This window comes from Lampetra fluviatilis, chromosome 67 (assembly GCF_964198595.1).
Source record: "Lampetra fluviatilis chromosome 67, kcLamFluv1.1, whole genome shotgun sequence".
Classification (NCBI taxonomy): domain Eukaryota; kingdom Metazoa; phylum Chordata; class Hyperoartia; order Petromyzontiformes; family Petromyzontidae; genus Lampetra; species Lampetra fluviatilis.
Genome location: NC_136341.1, coordinates 2337234 through 2359338, shown reverse-complemented (window position 1 = coordinate 2359338; position 22105 = coordinate 2337234). Strand labels below are relative to the sequence as shown.

The 22105-nt window shown below is 44.9% G+C and overlaps 1 protein-coding gene across 2 annotated transcripts in view; it reads left to right on the top strand.

The window, feature by feature from the left end:
- Positions 1-22105, top strand: part of LOC144952365 (disks large homolog 1-like) — a 209621-nt gene that overhangs the window by 998 nt on the left and 186518 nt on the right. For both annotated transcript variants that reach the window (XM_078882750.1, XM_078882749.1), the window contains exon 2: positions 14957-15091. In XM_078882750.1, coding sequence (XP_078738876.1) covers positions 14957-15091 — 135 coding nt within the window. The remainder of the gene's footprint in view (positions 1-14956; positions 15092-22105) is intronic.

Below are 22105 nucleotides of genomic sequence, written 5' to 3'. Positions count from 1 at the left end.
AGTATAACTACATTACACACATATACAGTATAACTACATTGCACACACATATACAGTATAACTACATTACACACACATATACAGTATAACTACATTACACACATATACAGTATAACTACATTACACACACATATACAGTATAACTACATTGCACACATATACAGTATAACTACATTACACACATATACAGTATAACTACATTACACACATATACAGTATAACTACATTGCACACACATATACAGTATAACTACATTGCACACACATATACAGTATAACTACATTACGCACACACATATACAGTATAACTACATTACACACATATACAGTATAACTACATTACACACACATATACAGTATAACTACATTACACACACACATATACAGTATAACTACATTACGCACACACACATATACAGTATAACTACATTACACACACATATACAGTATAACTACATTACACACACACATATACAGTATAACTACATTACACACACACATATACAGTATAACTACATTACACACACATATACAGTATAACTACATTACACACACACATATACAGTATAACTACATTACACACACATATACAGTATAACTACATTACGCACACACACATATACAGTATAACTACATTACACACACACATATACAGTATAACTACATTACACACACACATATACAGTATAACTACATTACACACACACATTTACAGTATAACTACATTACACACACATATACATACAGTATAACTACATTACACACACACACATATACAGTATAACTACATTATACACACACATATACATACAGTATAACTACATTATACACAGACATATACAGTATAACTACATTACACACACACACATATACAGTATAACTACATTACACTACACACATATACAGTATAACTACATTACACACATACACACATATACAGTATAACTACATTACACACACATATACATTACACTTTACACACATTGTATATAAAACTACATTACACACACACAGTGTGTATATAATATGTCAGTATATATATTTCGATTTAAAGCTTTCGTGACTGCAGGGATTCATCTTCTTGGTTCTTTCGGTAAAGTCACGTAGAAGGGAAGTAATAAAATAATAAAAATAAATAAAACATAATAAAACAATTCTCACTATTATGTTTTATTTTTATTATTTTATTACTTCAGTATATATAATATATATAAGTGTGTATATGACTTTCTCGCGAGAAGTTTTACGAAGCTTCGCGTACGACGATTGTGTTAAAAAGTTACCAAGTGAACTTGGCCTGCTCTTCCACTGCTCGTAATTGAGATAGCAGTGACGTATACAGTTGACTTTTTAGAGAGAGAGTGAGGAAAAGACTTAATGTTTTTTAATGTACACGCCTTGACTTTAGTACAGATGTTACACTCTTTTTGACGATTGTTATTCAACTCTGAGTTTGTGTGTTGTGTTGTGTAAATGTGTTCTATGTACAGTCGTGTGCACACTTCGCTACTTACTTTTTAAATCCTTTATATTAAGTTCGCTTGCTTGCTTGCTTGCGCGCTTACGACCGTGCAAATCTTTCGGTCGTGTTTTAACCCACTTCCCGTGATCCAATCGAGCTGACGTTTTGCACACAGACTCGTTGTGCGTGACAATTTATTTTCGTGAATTTTTTTTTCTCCAAAATTTAACACTTTTTAGGAAAAAATAAATTATATGTAATTACCAATTGCTTAATGGTGGCAGGCAATCATCTGACCCATAGGTGGCAGCCATCTCAAGCCAGAGGACGAGAGGACTCTAGCCGCCACGCATATAAAGGATTTATAGTGAAAAACTTTGTTTTTACGGGTTAAATTTTTTAAAGACATTAAACTTGAGTGATTGGCACGACTTTCGGTTTTATCACTACGATCATTTTATTTTTTATTAATGTCACAGGATGGCCTGCCATGTGTTTGGTTTACATATAAAAAACTAAATACAATGTACAGATTGTAGTTAAAGTACCCTTTGTAAAAGCTTGTCTTTGTTAATTTGAAATACTCGAGTTAATGTTACAACTTGTACAAGCACACCAGAGGTTTAAATTGAATGATAAACACTGGTGGTGGTTGTGATGGTGGTGGTTGTGATGGTGGTGGTTGTGATGATGGTGATGATGGTGGTGGTGATGGTGGTGGTTGTGATGATGGTGGTGGTTGTGATGATGATGGTGGTGGTGGTTGTGATGATGGTGGTGGTGGTTGTGATGATGATGGTGGTGGGAGTTGTGATGGTGATTGTGGTGGCTGTGTATATATGTGTTGAACTTCTTTCACACTGTACATAGCCAACCGCGCCAATCAGAGGTGCGGTGGAAGGACACCAAACTAAACACGTCTGTGGGTCTCTGTGTGAGTCTGTGGGTCTCTGTGTGAGTCTGTGGGTCTCTGTGTGAGTCTGGGTCTCTGTGAGTCTGTGGGTCTCTGTGTGAGTCTGTGGGTCTCTGTGTGAGTCTGTGGGTCTCTGTGTGAGTCTGTGGGTCTCTGTGTGAGTCTGTGGGTCTCTGTGTGAGTCTGTGGGTCTCTGTGTGAGTCTGGGTCTCTGTGTGAGTCTGTGGGTCTCTGTGTGAGTCTGTGGGTCTCTGTGTGAGTCTGTGGGTCTCTGTGTGAGTCTGTGGGTCTCTGTGTGAGTCTGTGGGTCTCTATGTGAGTCTGTGGGTCTCTGTGTGAGTCTGTGGGTCTCTGTGTGAGTCTGTGGGTCTCTGTGTGAGTCTGTGGGTCTCTGTGTGAGTCTGTGGGTCTCTGTGTGAGTCTGTGGGTCTCTGTGTGAGTCTGTGGGTCTCTGTGTGAGTCTGTGGGTCTCTGTGTGAGTCTGTGGGTCTCTGTGTGAGTCTGTGGGTCTCTGTGTGAGTCTGTGGGTCTCTGTGTGAGTCTGTGGGTCTCTGTGTGAGTCTGTGGTTCTCTGTGAGTCTGTGGGTCTCTGTGTGAGTCTGTGGGTCTCTGTGTGAGTCTGTGGGTCTCTGTGTGAGTCTGTGGGTCTCTGTGTGAGTCTGTGGGTCTCTGTGTGAGTCTGTGGGTCTCTGTGTGAGTCTGTGGGTCTCTGTGTGAGTCTGTGGGTCTCTATGTGAGTCTGTGGGTCTCTGTGTGAGTCTGTGGGTCTCTGTGTGAGTCTGTGGGTCTCTGTGTGAGTCTGTGGGTCTCTGTGTGAGTCTGTGGGTCTCTGTGTGAGTCTGTGGGTCTCTGTGTGAGTCTGTGGGTCTCTGTGTGAGTCTGTGGGTCTCTGTGTGAGTCTGTGGGTCTCTGTGTGAGTCTGTGGGTCTCTGTGTGAGTCTGTGGGTCTCTGTGTGAGTCTGTGGGTCTCTGTGTGAGTCTGTGGTTCTCTGTGAGTCTGTGGGTCTCTGTGTGAGTCTGTGGGTCTCTGTGTGAGTCTGTGGGTCTCTGTGTGAGTCTGTGGGTCTCTGTGTGAGTCTGTGGGTCTCTGTGTGAGTCTGTGGGTCTCTGTGTGAGTCTGTGGGTCTCTGTGTGAGTCTGTGGGTCTCTGTGTGAGTCTGTGGGTCTCTGTGTGAGTCTGTGGGTCTCTGTGTGAGTCTGTGGGTCTCTGTGTGAGTCTGTGGGTCTCTGTGTGAGTCTGTGGGTCTCTGTGTGAGTCTGTGGGTCTCTGTGTGAGTCTGTGGGTCTCTGTGTGAGTCTGTGGGTCTCTGTGTGAGTCTGTGGGTCTCTGTGTGAGTCTGTGGGTCTCTGTGTGAGTCTGTGGGTCTCTGTGTGAGTCTGTGGGTCTCTGTGTGAGTCTGTGGGTCTCTGTGTGAGTCTGTGGGTCTCTGTGTGAGTCTGTGGGTCTCTGTGTGAGTCTGTGGGTCTCTGTGTGAGTCTGTGGGTCTCTGTGTGAGTCTGTGGGTCTCTGTGTGAGTCTGTGGGTCTCTGTGTGAGTCTGTGGGTCTCTGTGTGAGTCTGTGGGTCTCTGTGTGAGTCTGTGGGTCTCTGTGTGAGTCTGTGGGTCTCTGTGTGAGTCTGTGGGTCTCTGTGTGAGTCTGTGGGTCTCTGTGTGAGTCTGTGGGTCTCTGTGTGAGTCTGTGGGTCTCTGTGTGAGTCTGTGGGTCTCTGTGTGAGTCTGTGGGTCTCTGTGTGAGTCTGTGGGTCTCTGTGTGAGTCTGTGGGTCTCTGTGTGAGTCTGTGGGTCTCTGTGTGAGTCTGTGGGTCTCTGTGTGAGTCTGTGGGTCTCTGTGTGAGTCTGTGGGTCTCTGTGTGAGTCTGTGGGTCTCTGTGTGAGTCTGTGGGTCTCTGTGTGAGTCTGTGGGTCTCTGTGTGAGTCTGTGGGTCTCTGTGTGAGTCTGTGGGTCTCTGTGTGAGTCTGTGGGTCTCTGTGTGAGTCTGTGGGTCTCTGTGTGAGTCTGTGGGTCTCTGTGTGAGTCTGTGGTTCTCTGTGAGTCTGTGGGTCTCTGTGTGAGTCTGTGGGTCTCTGTGTGAGTCTGTGGGTCTCTGTGTGAGTCTGTGGGTCTCTGTGTGAGTCTGTGGGTCTCTGTGTGAGTCTGTGGGTCTCTGTGTGAGTCTGTGGGTCTCTGTGTGAGTCTGTGGGTCTCTGTGTGAGTCTGTGGGTCTCTGTGTGAGTCTGTGGGTCTCTGTGTGAGTCTGTGGGTCTCTGTGTGAGTCTGTGGGTCTCTGTGTGAGTCTGTGGGTCTCTGTGTGAGTCTGTGGGTCTGTGTGAGTCTGTGGGTCTCTGTGTGAGTCTGTGGGTCTCTGTGTGAGTCTGTGGGTCTCTGTGTGAGTCTGTGGGTCTCTGTGTGAGTCTGTGGGTCTCTGTGTGAGTCTGTGGGTCTCTGTGTGAGTCTGTGGGTCTCTGTGTGAGTCTGTGGGTCTCTGTGTGAGTCTGTGGGTCTCTGTGTGAGTCTGTGGGTCTCTGTGTGAGTCTGTGGGTCTCTGTGTGAGTCTGTGGGTCTCTGTGTGAGTCTGTGGGTCTCTGTGTGAGTCTGTGGGTCTCTGTGTGAGTCTGTGGGTCTCTGTGTGAGTCTGTGGGTCTCTGTGTGAGTCTGTGGGTCTCTGTGTGAGTCTGTGGGTCTCTGTGTGAGTCTGTGGGTCTGTGTGAGTCTGTGGGTCTCTGTGTGAGTCTGTGGGTCTCTGTGTGAGTCTGTGGGTCTCTGTGTGAGTCTGTGGGTCTCTGTGTGAGTCTGTGGGTCTCTGTGTGAGTCTGTGGGTCTCTGTGTGAGTCTTTGGGTCTCTGTGTGAGTCTGTGGGTCTCTGTGTGTGTCTGTGGATCTCTGTGTGAGTCTGTGGGTATAGGAGATGTTAACTACCTCGCCTGGTATGCAGGAGGTCGTGGGTTATATCTAGACCCTGACAATGCCTGCTGTTGTATATTTGGAGTCTGCGTGTTTCTCTCTCTCATCATCACGGTGGCTAGGAGATGTTAACTACCTCGCCTGGTCTGCAGGAGGTCATGGAATCTATCTCGACCCTGACGATCAAAGGATGGAAAACTAGAATAGGTTTTTACCCTTGCTGGCACCCATAGCTATCAATGCCCTGATGCGTGTGGCATTGCCCTTGTCCTGTTCAACTTTCGCCGTTGGCCTCTGGTCTGACACTCGTGGTGGTGAAACTTGGCCATAAATAAGTAATATTTCATACTCTTATGTTGTTTCGGTAAAGTCACGTAGGTAAAAAATTTAAATTAATAAAAGTAAAATAAAACAAATTAAAAAATTCACGACGTTTCGGAAGCATCACAAGCCTCCGTCTTCAGGTGGAACCGTCACAGCCACGACAGCTGTATCAAAATCTGGCAATTCAGCAGCATTGATTCAAGCTGACGAGACGCCCACTGTCAAAACCTGTCCTTCCTCTCCCAAAAACATCTGGCAATTAACCAGCATTGATTCAAGCTGACGAGACACCCACTGTCAAAACCTGTACTTCCCTTCCCACAAACATCTGGCAATTAACCAGCATTGATTCAATCTGATGAGACACCCACTGTCAAAACCTGTACTTCCCTTCCCACAAACATCTGGCAATTAACCAGCATTGATTCAATCTGATGAGACACCCACTGTCAAAACCTGTACTTCCCTTCCCACAAACATCTGGCAATTAACCAGCATTGATTCAATCTGATGAGACACCCACTGTCAAAACCTGTCCCTTCCTTTCCCACAAACATCTGGCAATTCACCAGCATTGATTCAATCTGATGAGACACCCACTGTCAAAACCTGTACTTCCCTTCCCACAAACATCTGGCAATTCACCAGCATTGATTCAATCTGATGAGACACCCACTGTCAAAACCTGTCCCTTCCTTTCCCACAAACATCTGGCAATTAACCAGCATTGATTCAATCTGATGAGACACCCACTGTCAAAACCTGTACTTCCCTTCCCACAAACATCTGGCAATTCACCAGCATTGATTCAATCTGATGAGACACCCACTGTCAAAACCTGTCCCTTCCTTTCCCACAAACATCTGGCAATTCACCAGTCATTGATTCAATCTGATGAGACACCCACTGTCAAAACCTGTCCTTCCTCTCCCACAAACATCTGGCAATTCAGCAGCATTGATTCAAGCTGACGAGACACCCATTGTCATAACCTGTCCTTCCCTTCCTACAAACATCTGGCAATACATCAGTCATTGATTCAAGCGGGCTTGACTCCAGAGGATTAAGTTACGTCAACAATTTGAACAACATCCGAGCATCCGACAGAGAGTTCCTTGAGTGAATATCATGGCCCGGAGATAAAACGACGCTATTATTTGACGTGACTTTACCGAAAAAACCTAAGAGTTATGAATCCTTGCAGTCACGAAAGCTTCAAATCTAGAATTAAGTAATATTTATAAAAAAAAAAACTTTTTAACAAATAACGCTTTAATGAAATGTACCGTACTAGTAATGGAAGAAGTGGCCTCGAAGCTTGCCACAACGTGAGGGGCCGTGGTGATTTACAGCCAACGTCAGTTTACCGGGGATAATTAGAGCCAAGCCGAAACATAACATATAAAAAATATATAAATTTTTTAAAATTTTTAATGATAGAATATAGCAGAGGTGGGACAAAGTCATTGTTATGCAAGTCCAAGTCGAGTCGCAAGTCATCAAATTCATGACTCGAGTCTGACTCGAGTCCAAGTCACATGACTCGAGTCCACACCTCTGGAATATAGTATTGTCATCAGTATGACACACCTATACCAAGTTTGCAGTCGATAGCACATTGGGAAGACTGTTGAAATTGAGTTACGTGATTTGAGGATACGACAACAGACAGAGTGAGTTAAATAAAAGCGTGTAAAATGTAATTTTTATTTTTTTATTTTTTATAAAAGAATTATCATCAGTATGACATAAGTATACCAAGTTTGCAGTCGATTGCACATTGGGAAGTGGGTAAAAATTTAGTTACAATATTTTTTTAAGTATACCACAACAGACGGAGTGAGTTAAACAAAAGCGTGTAAAATAATGTTTTAAATATGTTTATTTTTATTTTTTATAGAATATGGTATTGTCATCAGTGTGACACAAGTATACCAAGTTTGCAGTCGATAGCACATTGGGAAGTGGGTTAAAATTGAGTTACAAGATTTTTTTTAAGGATTCCACAACGGACGGAGTGAGTTAATTAAAAGCGTGTAAAATAATAGCGTCGTTTTATCTCCGGGCCACGATTTTCACTCAAGGAGCTCTCCGTCGGATGCTCCCGGTTGTTCAAATTGTTTACGTAACTTAATCCGCTGGTGTCAAGCCCGCTTGAATCAATGACTGGTGAATTGCCAGATGTTTGTGGGAAAGGAAGGGACAGGTTTTGACAGTGGGTGTCTCATCAGATTGAATCAATGCTGGTTAATTGCCAGATGTTTGTGGGAAAGGAAGGGACAGGTTTTGACAGTGGGTGTCTCATCAGCTTGAATCAATGCTGGTTAATTGCCAGATTTTTGTGGGAAAGGAAGGGACAGGTTTTGACAGTGGGTGTCTCATCAGCTTGAATCAATGACTGGTGAATTGCCAGATGTTTGTGGGAAAGGAAGGGACAGGTTTTGACAGTGGGTGTCTCATCAGATTGAATCAATGACTGGTGAATTGCCAGATGTTTGTGGGAAAGGAAGGGACAGGTTTTGACAGTGGGTGTCTCATCAGATTGAATCAATGCTGGTTAATTGCCAGATGTTTGTGGGAAAGGAAGGGACAGGTTTTGACAGTGGGTGTCTCGTCAGATTGAATCAATGCTGGTTAATTGCCAGATGTTTGTGGGAAAGGAAGGGACAGGTTTTGACAGTGGGTGTCTCATCAGATTGAATCAATGCTGGTTAATTGCCAGATGTTTGTGGGAAAGGAAGGGACAGGTTTTGACAGTGGGTGTCTCATCAGATTGAATCAATGCTGGTTAATTGCCAGATGTTTGTGGGAAGGGAAGTACAGGTTTTGACAGTGGGTGTCTCGTCAGCTTGAATCAATGCTGCTGAATTGCCAGATTTCGATTTAAAGCTTTCGTGACTGCAGGGATTCATCTTCTTGGTTCTTTCGGTAAAGTCACGTAGAAGGGAAGTAATAAAATAATAAAAATTAAACATAATAAAATAATTCTCACGACGTGAGCAGCCGTCCTCACAACGCAAGCAGCCGTCCTCAGGTGAGGACGGCTGCTTGCGTTGTGGCCGAAACGTCGTGAGAATTATTTGATTATGTTTTATTTTTATTATTTTATTACTTCCCTTCTACGTGACTTTACCGAAAGAACCAAGAAGAATTGCCAGATGTTTGTGGGATAGGACAGGTTTTGACAGTGGGTGTCTCATCAGCTTGAATCAATGCTGCTGAATTGCCAGATGTTTGTGGGAGAGGAAGGACAGGTTTTGACAGTGGGTGTCTCGTCAGCTTGAATCAATGCTGCTGAATTGCCAGATGTTTGTGGGATAGGACAGGTTTTGACAGTGGGTGTCTCGTCAGCTTGAATCAATGCTGCTGAATTGCCAGATGTTTGTGGGCAAGGGCTGGTTTCCATTTACAGTGTCTCATCAGCAGAGTTCGGCTCGTTTTAATCGAGGCTGGTAAACTGCCAGACGTTTAGAGGAAAAGACTTGTTTCAACATGCAGTGTCTCATCAGTTTGAATCATCTGTGCTGGTGAAAACTGCCTGCAGATGTTGATATGCAAGGGCTGGTTTTGACATTCAGTGCGTCATCAGCAGCAGCAGCAGAGTCAAGCTCGCTTGAATCCGTGATGGTGAAAACTGCCTGCAGATGTTGATTATAACAAGGGCTGGTTTTGACATTCAGTGACTCATCAGCAGCAGCAGAGTCAAGCTCGCTTTAATCATTGCTGGTGAAAACTGCCTGCAGATGTTGATATGCAAGGGCTGGTTCGCAAACGGGTACCCGTACCCGGCCGTACCCGTACCCTACCCGTACCCGGCCGCGTACGGGTAGGGTACGGGTATCGGTTACCTGATTGCGACCTCTGGGATGAAGCCATGTTGCAGGCGCGGGTGGGTTGATTCTAGGAACTTGAATTGTGAGAAGAGACAAGACGTTGGGAAATGAGTGACAAACGGTGACTCACGGCCTACCTGTACCCGTACCCGGCCGCACCAGGGTCGCAAACGGGTACCCGTACCCGGCCGGGTACGGGTAGCCGGGTATCGGGTTGGGTACGGGTATCGGGTATGGTATGGGTATCGGGTACCCGGTTGCGACCTCTGGTGTCTCATCGTCAAAGCCAGGCTCGCTCGAATCACAGCGAAATCTGGTCGGGCAGTGCGGTAGTAGCGGTGGCTGTGCGCGCGTTTGCGTGGCATTACCACCTCCTCGCGATTACTTACGCGGCGCTAATCTTTCCATTCATAGCAAAGCTAATGCCCAACAGATCACCGAGATGATGAGATGACCTCCAAATCCACCCCTCACCCGCCCGCCCGCCAGCCCCAACTGGGATTTAGCGTGGGGGAGAGATTTTGTCCATTTCTCTCGTTCTCTCTCGTTTGTTTGTCCATTGTAGTTGATGATGACCATGGCACGTTTTGTCATTTGTCTTCTTGGTTCTTTCGGTAAAGTCACGTAGAAGGGAAATAATAAAATGATAAAAATCAAACGTAATAAAATACAATTCTTACGACGTTTCGGCCACAACGCAAGCAGCCGTCCTCGGGTGAAGAACAGGTCTGTCGGAAAGACATTCATTCAGACGCTGTCTTTCCGACAGACCTGTTCTTCACCTGAGGACGGCTGCTTGCGTTGTGGCCGAAACGTCGTGAGAATTATTTTATTATGTTTTATTATTTTATTATTTTATTATTTCCCTTCTACGTGACTTTACCGAAGGAACCAAGAAGATGAATCCCTGCAGTCACGAAAGCTTTACATCGAAAAGTTTGTCATTTTGTTGGGTTTTGACGAGTGCGCGCAGATGGCTGTACAGGCCCAATCCGAGCCGGGGATTCTCTGCGGCACACTGGCACAGGTCAGGGAGGATTGTAGAGCTCTGAGCTGCAGCCACCGCTTTACCCCTCGGGTTGACTAACACCCGCCACCACCACCACCACAGATTTGTAATTCCTGGCTCGTCGCTGCTGTTCATCAACACGCGTGTGTGTGTGCGATGAGTCGCTGGCTTGGTTTAAAACGCGGTGGCGGTGGCGGTCAATGCGGTGCTGAAAGGTGACGCATTGAGCGGTAAATCGCGTGAAGCGAAAACAGTATCGTCCCCCCCCCCTGCCCCCCTTCTCCCCCCCCCGTAGATAATGTGACGGTGATGTGTGGTGACGTTAAAACTACGAGGTTTCCTACCCGGCTTCGCCCGGGACTTGGATTCACCACGCAGACACACAGACACACACGCAGACACACACACATTCGCAGACACACACACACACACAAACAGACACACACACAGAGACACACACACAGAGAGACACACACAGAGATACGCACACAGAGATACGCACACAGAGACACGCACACAGAGACACGCACACAGAGACACACACACAGAGACACACACACAGAGACACACACACAGACACACACACACAGACACACACACACAGAGACACACACACAGAGACACACACACAGAGACACACACATTCGCAGAGACACACAGACAGACACACAGACACAGACACACACACAGAGAGACACGCACAGAGAGACACGCACACAGAGACACACACACAGAGACACACACACAGAGACACACACACAGAGACACACACACAGAGACACACACACAGAGACACACACACAGAGACACACACACAGAGACACACACACAGAGACACACACACAGAGACACACACACAGAGACACACACACAGAGACACACACACAGAGACACACACACAGACACACTCACAGACACACTCACAGACACACACACACACACAGACAGACACACAGACACACAGACACACAAAGATCCGCTGTATAGCCTTAACAGACTGTAGGGGCAAGTGCTGTTAGCGAGCACCTATGAAGGCCGGCACGGCACACGAGGGGGTGGGTGGCCAGCACCACGCCCGACCGCCTTTGTCTCCCCAGTGGCGATGTTCACACACCACAGCAGTTACTCGTTTGAGGCTGAGTCGACCTAGGGGAGGCCCAGGACCGGTTCAAATAATCGTCACCGGTGGTGGCCGTGAGCGGGAATCGAACTCGGGTCGCCGGGTTCGTAGCGCGGCGCGCTACCCGCTACACTACAATGCGTTACACTTCCACGTGCGCGGGTCACGTGACAGATGTGACGTCACAGATCACTTGCCGTGCAAAGAAATCTGCATTATTGAGCTCCCCCCCCCAAAAAAATTAAACCCCAAAAAGTTGTATTTTTATAATGTCTGCATGGTGTACAGTCTGGAAAGTACCCACATGGCAAATTTCAAGTTTGTTGCATGTCGGGAAGTACGCTAAACAATTTGAACAGACACACATAATCACGACTTTGCCTTTTATATATATGGAGATGAACTCTATAACGAGCTAAAAAGCTGTTTTTCACACACGTCCAGTAGGAGACCGGGGTGTCAGGACATTACATCGGCAATAAAACGCAATAAAAAACAAGTATAACTCGTAAAAACAAAGTTTTTCACTATAAATCCTTTATATGCGTGGCGGCTAGAGTCCTCTCGCCCTCTGGCTTGAGATGGCTGCCACCTATGGGACAGATGATTGCATTGCACCATTAAGCAATTGGTAATTAAATATAATATTTTAGTCTTAAAAAGTGTAAAATTTTGGAAAAAAATTTTTACGAACATTAATAGTCACGCACAACGAGTCTGTGTGGAAAATGTCAGCTCGATTGGATCACGGGAAGTGGATTAAAAAACGACCGAAAGATTTGCACGGTCGTAAGCAAGCAAGCGAACTTAATATGAAGGATTTAAAAACGGCAGGGGTGCAGAGTATAGGAATGTTAAATTATTTACTTTATAAAATGTATACCTGTGAAACGAAACAATTTTTGAAAAAAAAAAAAAATCTTGAATTTGTTTTTCTCGCTGTGGTTTTCACACCTGATGATGATTGGCTGCTTGTGTTGCAATCGAAACGTCGTGAGCATTTTATTGTTTAATATTTTTATTATTTTATTATTTCCCTTCTACGTGACTTTACCGAAAGAACCAAGAATATTTGCACACGCTTTCATTTAACTCGCTCTGTCTGTTGTTGTACCCTCAAATCTTGTAACTCAATTTTAACCCACTTCCCAATGTGGTATCGACTGCAAACTTGGTATGCTTATGTCATACTGATGACAATACTATATTCTATCATGAACATTTTAAAATATAGATTTTTAAACATTTTACACGCTTTTATTTAACTCACTCTGTCTGTTGTTGTTGTTGTCGTTGTTGAATCCTCAAATATTTTAACTAAATTTGAACCCACTTCCCAATGTGGTATCGACTGCAAACTTGGTATACTTATGTCATACTGATGACAATACTATATTCTATCATGAACATTTTAAAATATAGATTTTTAAACATTTTACACGCTTTTATTTAACTCACTCTGTCTGTTGTTGTTGTCGTCGTTGTTGTATCCTCAAATATTTTAACTAAATTTGAACCCACTTCCCAATGTGGTATCGACTGCAAACTTCGTATACTTATGTCATACTGATGACAATACTATATTCTATCATGAACATTTTAAAATATAGATTTTTAAACATTTTACACGCTTTTATTTAACTCACTCTGTCTGTTGTTGTTGTCGTTGTTGTATCCTCAAATATTTTAACTAAATTTGAACCCACTTCCCAATGTGGTATTGACTGCAAACTTCGTATGCTTATGTCATACTGGTGACAATACTATATTATATCATGAACATTTTAAAATATAGATTTTTAAACATTTTACACGCTTTTATTTAACTCACTCTGTCTGTTGTTGTTGTTGTCGTTGTTGTATCCTCAAATATTTTAACTAAATTTGAACCCACTTCCCAATGTGGTATTGACTGCAAACTTCGTATGCTTATGTCATACTGGTGACAATACTATATTCCATCATAAAAAATATATATTTTTAAACATTCTTTTTTACACGTTATGTTTCGGCTTGGCTCTAATTGTCCACGCTCAACTGACGTTGGCTGTAAATCACCACGGCCCCTTACGTTGTGGCAAGCTTCGGGGCCACTTCCTGGAGTCGTGGAGTTCTGCCATTACTAGTACGGTACATTTCATAAAATCGTGTTTTAAAAAAAGTAAAACAAAAATATTACTTATTTAAATAATACGCGTGCCTGTTTGTAGACTAATTCTCACATGTCATAGGACCTCGTTTGCCAGTATCAAAGGATGGAAAATAACAATAGGTTTTTACCCTTGCGGTATATTTGGAGTTTGCGTGTCTCTCTTTCTCATCATCATAAAAGAGTGTTTTTAAAAAAGTGTTTTTTAAATATTACTTATTATTGTACCGGACAGAGCCCCACCGCTGAGCTACGTAGCTATTTTTTCAGACGAGACCCTGGCTGACGCAAATCATTGCAGCTCAATCAAGTCGGCTTATCGTCGCGTGGAAATTCATAGCCGAAGCGAAATGCTCTTAAGACGCGTGGTGACGTTGATTCCTAATGTGGATGGGGGAAAAACCGGGGGGTCCCGGGGAAAAATCCACGCGACCATGGGGAGAGAGAGACGCAGACTCCACATGAACAGCAGACGGAATGGTCTTGATCGAACACCCTCGACCTCCTGCACACCAGGCGAGGTAGTTAACATCTCCTCGCGAAAAGAACAAATATACAACCAGGCATCGTCAGGGTCTGGATCGAATTGGTGGACTAATCTCCATCTGTTCCATCTCACTTCCTTCTACCCCGTGTGTGGACTAACCTCCATCTGTTCCATCTCACTCCCTTCTACCCCGAGTGTGGACTAATCTCCATCTGTTCCATCTCACTCCCTTCTACCCCGTGTGTGGACTAATCTCCATCTGTTCCATCTCACTCCCTTTCTACCCCGTGTGTGGACTAATCTCCATCTGTTCCATCTCACTCCCTTTCTACCCCGTGTTTTGACTAATCTCCATTTGTTCCATCTCACTCCCTTCTACCCCGTGTGTGGACTAATCTCCACCTGTTCCATCTCACTCCCTTCTACACCGTGTGTGGACTAATCTCCATCTTGATCATTGTTTTTTTTCCCTTCTATCTTGCAACAAAACTGACGTCTTTTTTTACAAGGTGTCACGTTTGCATTGACCACAATACCTGCAGTCATAATGCAAACAAAAAACACAACTCTGATAATGTATGGTCTATGCAAACATGACTCCTTGTAAAAAAAAAAGTGTCAGTTTTTTTGCAAGATAGAAGGGTAAAAAACCAATTATCATATTTTTTTACTGGCAAATGAGGTTCCAACAGTGTAATCTACAACTTGTTAACGTCTCATCACCGCGACGGTTCTGCTCTGCGTCCCCCTACCCCCCCTCCCCCTTCCCCCGTACCAGACACGGTGCGCGCCGTGGGCCTACTGCAGGAGTACCACGCGCGGCTCGCCGCGTCACCGGGGGACGCGCGGCTGCGTGGAGCCATCGAGCGTGTCGTCACCATCCTGGGCAGCAGCCTCTTCCAGTCGCTCCTCGGTGAGACGCGCAGAGGGCAGAAGGTGCCCCCCCCCTCCCCTCCCCGTGTGGTGTCTATGGTGCAGTCTTGAGTCTATGGTGCAGTGTTGAGTCTATGGTGCAGTGTTGAGTCTGTGGTGCAGTGTTGAGTCTATGGTGCAGTGTTGAGTCTATGGTGCAGTGTTGAGTCTGTGGTGCAGTGTAGAGTCTATGGTGCAGTGTTGCGTCTATGGGCAGTGTTGAGTCTATGGTGCAGTGTTGCGTCTATGGGCAGTGTTGAGTCTAGGGTGCAGTGTTCAGTCTGTGGTGCAGTGTTGAGTCTGTGGTGCAGTGTAGAGTCTATGGTGCAGTGTTGAGTCTATGGGCAGTGTTGAGTCTATGGGCAGTGTTGAGTCTATGGGGCAGTGTTGAGTCTATGGTGCGGTGTTGAGTCTATGGTGCAGTGTTGAGACTATGGTGCAGTTTTCAGTCTATGGGGCAGTGTTGAGTCTATGGGCAGTGTTGAGTCTATGGGCAGTGTTGAGTCTATGGGCAGTGTTGAGTCTATGGGCAGTGTTGAGTCTATGGGCAGTGTTGAGTCTATGGTGCAGTGTTGAGTCTATGGGCAGTGTTGAGTCTATGGGCAGTGTTGAGTCTACGGTGCGGTGTTGAGTCTACGGTGCGGTGTTGAGCCTACGGTGCGGTGTTGAGTCTATGAGTAGTGCTGAGTCTATGGTGCAGTGTTGAGTCTATGGTGCAGTGTTGAGTCTATAGGCAGTGTTGAGTCTATGGGCAGTGTTGAGTCTATGGTGCAGTGTTGAGTCTATGGTGCAGTGTTGAGTATGTAGTGCAGTGTTGAGTCTATGGTGCAGTGTTGAGTCTATGGGCAGTGTTGAGTCTATGGTGCAGTGTTGAGTCTATGAGTAGTGCTGAGTCTATGGGGCAGTGTTGAGTCTATGGTGCAGTGTTGAGTCTATGAGTAGTGCTGAGTCTATGGGGCAGTGTTGAGTCTATGGTGCAGTGTTGAGTCTATGAGTAATGCTGAGTCTGTGGTGCAGTGTTGAGTCTATGGTGCAGTGTTGAGTATGTAGTGCAGTGTTGAGTCTATGGTGCAGTGTTGAGTCTATGGGCAGTGTTGAGTCTATGGTGCAGTGTTGAGTCTATGAGTAGTGCTGAGTCTATGGGGCAGTGTTGAGTCTATGGTGCAGTGTTGAGTCTATGAGTAGTGCTGAGTCTATGGGGCAGTGTTGAGTCTATGGTGCAGTGTTGAGTCTATGAGTAGTGCTGAGTCTGTGGTGCAGTGTTGAGTCTATGGTGCAGTGTTGAGTCTATGAGTAGTGCTGAGTCTATGGGGCAGTGTTGAGTCTATGGTGCAGTGTTGAGTCTATGAGTAGTGCTGAGTCTGTGGTGCAGTGTTGAGTCTATGGTGCAGTGTTGAGTCTATGAGTAATGCTGAGTCTGTGGTGCAGTGTTGAGTCTATGGTGCAGTGTTGAGTCTATGAGTAGTGCTGAGTCTATGGGGCAGTGTTGAGTCTATGGTGCAGTGTTGAGTCTATGAGTAGTGCTGAGTCTGTGGTGCAGTGTTGAGTCTATGGTGCAGTGTTGAGTCTATGAGTAATGCTGAGTCTGTGGTGCAGTGTTGAGTCTATGGTGCAGTGTTGAGTCTATGAGTAGTGCTGAGTCTATGGGGCAGTGTTGAGTCTATGGGGCAGTGTTGAGTCTATGGGGCAGTGTTGAGTCTATGGTGCAGTGTTGAGTCTATGGGCAGTGTTGAGTCTATGGTGCAGTGTTGAGTCTATGGTGCAGTGTTGAGTCTATGGTGCAGTGTTGAGTCTATGGCGCAGTATTCTTGGTTCTTTCGGTAAAGTCACGTAGATAGAAAACTAAAATCTAAATTAAACACACTCTGATAATATTTGCATTGTCTTTGAAGCTGATTGGGCCACACCAGAGACAGCTTTTTTTTGAGCCGCGTCTCAAACGGTGTTAGACCAGAGGACGCCAAAAGGCGTACACAGCACAAAGACAATTAACTATCAGAGTAATGAGAGCTCCGGGTGAGCATCTACATCATGGGATCTCCTTTGCCAGTGTCAAAATATGATAATAGATTTTTCCCCTTTTTCTGGCAACAAAACAGGTGTTAAGATGTTAAACCACCAAACTGAAACCTTTTACAAGGAATCATGTCTGCATTGACCACAATTCTTGTGGTCAGAACGCTTGTCCACATTAACCACAATGCTTGTGGGTCAGAATACAAACAAAAAAGACATTCTCATAATATTTGCATCGTCATTGAAACCGACTGGTCCACACCAGAGACAGCTTTCTTTTGAGCCTCATCTCAAACGGTGTTAGACCAGAGGACGGAGGGTTACTGGGACTTCCAGATGGACCTCTCCGTGAACTCTGCCCTAGTTTTCTCCCCCCCCCCCCCCCCCCCCGTGTTTACTGTTGCCTGCTGATGTGTGTTAGGGCTGAACTATTAATCGATTTCAAATCGAAATCGCAATTTGAAACAACGCGATTATCAAATGGCAAAGGCTGCGGTTTTTTTGCGATTTGAAAAGTCCTATTACTTTCTAATTGGAATTGTTCATATATGTTTTATTATGATAACTTTATTTATTTTACTTAACTATAGTTCTATGTTTGATCTATTAAACATTTTTTTATATAAATATATGTTGGGACCAATTCATATCGTTTAACTTCTCATCCTTGCATTAGAATCTTTTAGAGCAGTTGATACTTTGATGGTATCATGTGGCAATGCTCCATCGCACGTTTTAAATCTATTACACAGTGAATATTGAACTGAAGCTTGACTTTAAAAAATGTAATCGCAAATTAAATCGCAATCGCAATATCTGAAAGAAGAAAAATCGCATTTAGATATTTTCCCCAAATCGTTCAGCCCCAGAGGTCGCAAACGGGTTTTGATTCCTTACCCGTACCCGGCCACACCAGGGTCGCAAACGGCTACCCGTACCCGTACCCGGCCGGGTACGGGTAGCCGGGTATCGGGTAGGGTACGGGTATCGGGTACCCGATTGCGACCTCTGGGATGAAGCCATGTTGCAGGCGCGGGTGGGTTGATTCTAGGAACTTGAATTGTGAGAAGAGACAAGACGTTGGGAAATGAGTGACAAACGGTGACTCACCAGTGACTCACGGCCTACCCGTACCCGGCCGCACCAGGGTCGCAAACGGGTAGCCGGGTATCGGGTAGGGTACGGGTATTGGGTACCCGGTTGCGACCTCTGTTCAGCCCTAGCGCGCTTGCTGCCGTACACTGCAGTTACCACTTTCAGTCGGCAGCCAGCGCTGTTTCTCTGCCAAGGGCTATTTGGATATTTGTAACATCATTCGCGGGCCACACAAAATGATCAACTTAAAAAAAATTAGTCCGTTATATTTGCTCAAACATTTCATTAACTCGCCCCCTAATGCGATGGGCTGGAACTGCTTCTCTTTGGTGAGGCGTGTGGTGATGTTAGCCGGTGTTGATGATGTTCTAGATTTGAAGCTTTCGTGACTGCAAGGATTCGTGCTCTTAGGTTTTTCGGTTAAAGTCACGTAGGTAACAAAATGAAATTTTAATTAATAAAAATTAAATAATAAAAATCACGACGTTTCGGAGGCAACACAAGTCTCCGTCAGCAGGTGGGACTGTCACAGCCAGATTTGCTGTATCAAGATTTTATTGTTTTTATTTTTTTATTAATTTTAATTTCATTTTTTACCTACGTGACTTTACCGAAAAAACTAAGAGTACGTTGATGATCTTCTTGGTTCTTTCGGTAAAGTCGCGTAGAAGGAAAATAATAAAATAATAAAAATAAAACATAATAAAATAATTCTCACGACGTTTCTTTCCGACAGACCTGTTCTTCACCTGAGGACGGCTGCTTGCGTTGTGGCCGAAACGTCGTGAGAATTATTTTATTATGTTTTATTTGTATTATTTTATTATTTCCATTCTACGTGATTTTACCGAAAGAACCAAGAAGATGAATCCCTGCAGTCACGAAAGCTTTAAATCCGAAAAAAAAAAGATGATGTTGATGATGTAGATGATGATGTTGATGTTCATGATGATGATGTTAATGATGATGTTGATGATGTTGATGATGATGTTGATGTTAATGATGATGATGTGAATAACGCTGTCTTTCTGACATCCCTGTTCTTCACCTGAGGACGGCTGCTTGCGTTGTGGCCGAAACGTCGTGAGAATTATTTTATTATGTTTTATTTTTATTATTTTATTATTTCCCTTCTACGTGACTTTACCGAAAGAACCAAGAAGATGAATCCCTGCAGTCACGAAAGCTTTAAATTCTATTTTATTATGTTTTATTTTTATTATTTTATTATTTCCCTTCTACGTGACTTTACCGAAAGAACCAAGAAGATGAATCCCTGCAGTCACGAAAGCTTTAAATTCTATTTTATTATGTTTTATTTTTATTATATTATTATTTCCCTTCTACGTGACTTTACCGAAAGAACCAAGAAGATGAATCCCTGCAGTCACGAAAGCTTTAAATTCTATTTTATTATGTTTTATTTTTATTATTTTATTATTTCCCTTCTACGTGACTTTACCGAAAGAACCAAGAAGATGAATCCCTGCAGTCACGAAAGCTTTAAATTCTATTTTATTATGTTTTATTTTTATTATTTTATTATTTCCCTTCTACGTGACTTTACCGAAAGAACCAAGAAGATGAATCCCTGCAGTCACGAAAGCTTTCAATCGAAAATGCCCATCTTGTTTTTTTATCAGTGTTTGCTGACAATCAAATACGAGAAAGGAGAGTACTGTTAAACGCCGGGGATGTCAACATTCGGTAAAGGGCATCAAGACATAATTTCCCCTTTTAGCCCCCCCTCCTCCCGATACGTTCCATTCATTGGCTACCACATTCTGATAAGCTCCCCCCCATCCTCTCCTCCCCCTTAACTTGTATTTTAGAGCTTGCATCTTGGAATCCCTGCCTCACTTGATGCAGCAAATCTGGCTGTGACGGTCCCACCTGATGACGGAGACTTGTGTTGCCTCCGAAACGTCGTCGTGATTTTATATTATTTTATTTTTTATTAATTCTAATTTCATTTTTTTACCTACGTAGTGACTTTACCGAAAAAACTAAGAGTACGTTGATGATTTTGCCGCTACTCGCAACTGCTTTTCCAGGTTTGCTCCTAGATTTATTGAATTTCGAGTCCCGCCTGCAGTTGCCTTGGCAGGGCCACACCGAATGATTTCGCGGGCCTTGTACGGCCGGACGTTCCCCAGCCCTGCTCTACACATACCTTTGTTCAGAAGCAACCCTGACTGCCGCAGATGATGACCCATGGAAGTGGCTTATTATCGCCATCGTCACGTGCTGGAATGTCTAGCAGTAGCCACAAACTCTCCAACTCGGTGACGTAGATTCCACATGTGACGTGGAGGTGGAAAAAAAACGGAGGACCTGGAGAACAATCCACGCGAGCGCGGGGAGAGAGACGCAGACTCCAAATATACAGCGGCAGCAGGCATCGTCAGGGTCGGGATCGAACCCCCACTACCTCCTGTAGACCACGTGAGGTAGTTAACATCTCCTAGCCACCGTGATAATGATGAGAGAGAGAGAGAGACGCAGACTCCAAATATACAGCAGTAGGCATCGTCAGGGTCGGGGTAGAATCCACGACCTCCTGTAAACCAGGCGAGGTAGTTAACATCTCCTAGCCACCGTGATGAGAGAGAGACGCAGACTTCAAATATACAGCAGCAGCAGGTGTCGTCAGGGTCGAGATCGAGCGACTCTTGAGTTGTGGACATTACGTCCGCAAATTTGCGCGCGTTATAAATTGAACTATTATTATTATTATCGAACCCACGACCTGTAGACCAGGCGAGGTAGTTAACACCTCCTAGCCACCGTGATGATGAGAGAGAGACACCGTGATGATGATGAGAGAGAGACGCAGACTCCAAATATACAGCAGCAGCAGACATCGTCAGGGTCAGGATCGAACCCACGACCTCCTGTAGACCAGGCGAGGTAGTCAACATCTTCTAGCCACCTTGAAGACGATGAGAGAGACGCAGACTCCACAAATACAGCAGCAGGCATCGTCAGGGTCAGGATGGAACCCACGACCTCCTGTAGACCAGGCGAGGTAGTTAACATCTCATAGCCACCGTGATGATGATGAGAGAGACGCAGACTCTAAATATACAACAGCAGGCATCGTCAGGGTCGGAATCGAACCCACGACCTCCTGTAGACCAGGCGAGGTAGTCAACATCTCATAGCCACCGTGATGATGATGAGAGAGAGAGATGCACACTCCACATATACAGCAACAGGGATGGAACCCACGACCTCCTGTATACCAGGCGAGGTAGTTAACATCTCATAGCCACCGTGATGATGAGAGAGAGAGACACAGACCTCCTGTATACCACGCGAGGTAGTCAACATCTCCTAGCCACTGTGATGAGAGAGAGAGATGCAGACTCCAAATATACAGCAGCAGCAGGCATCGTCAGGGTCTGGATTGAACCCACGACCTCCTGTAGACCAGGCGAGGTAGTCAACATCTCCTAGCCACCGTGATGATGATGAGAGAGAGAGAGAGACGCAGACTCCACATATACAGCAGCAGCAGGCATCGTCAGGGTCGTGATCGAACCCACGACCTCCTGTACACCAGGCGAGGTAGTTAACATCTCCTAGCCACCGTGATGATGATGAGAGTGAGAGAGAGAGACGCAGACTTCAAATATACAGCGGCAGGCATCGTCAGGGTCGGGATCGAACGCACGACCTCCTGTAGACCAGGCGAGGTAGTCAACATCTCCTAGCCACCGTGATGATGATGAGAGTGAGAGAGAGAGACGCAGACTCCAAATATACAGCAGCAGTAGGTGTGAGTCAGGGTCAGGGTAGAACCCACGACCACTTGTAGACCAGGCGAGGTAGTCAACATCTCCTAGCCACCGTGATGATGAGAGAGAGAGAGAGAGACGCAGACTCCACATATACAGCAGAA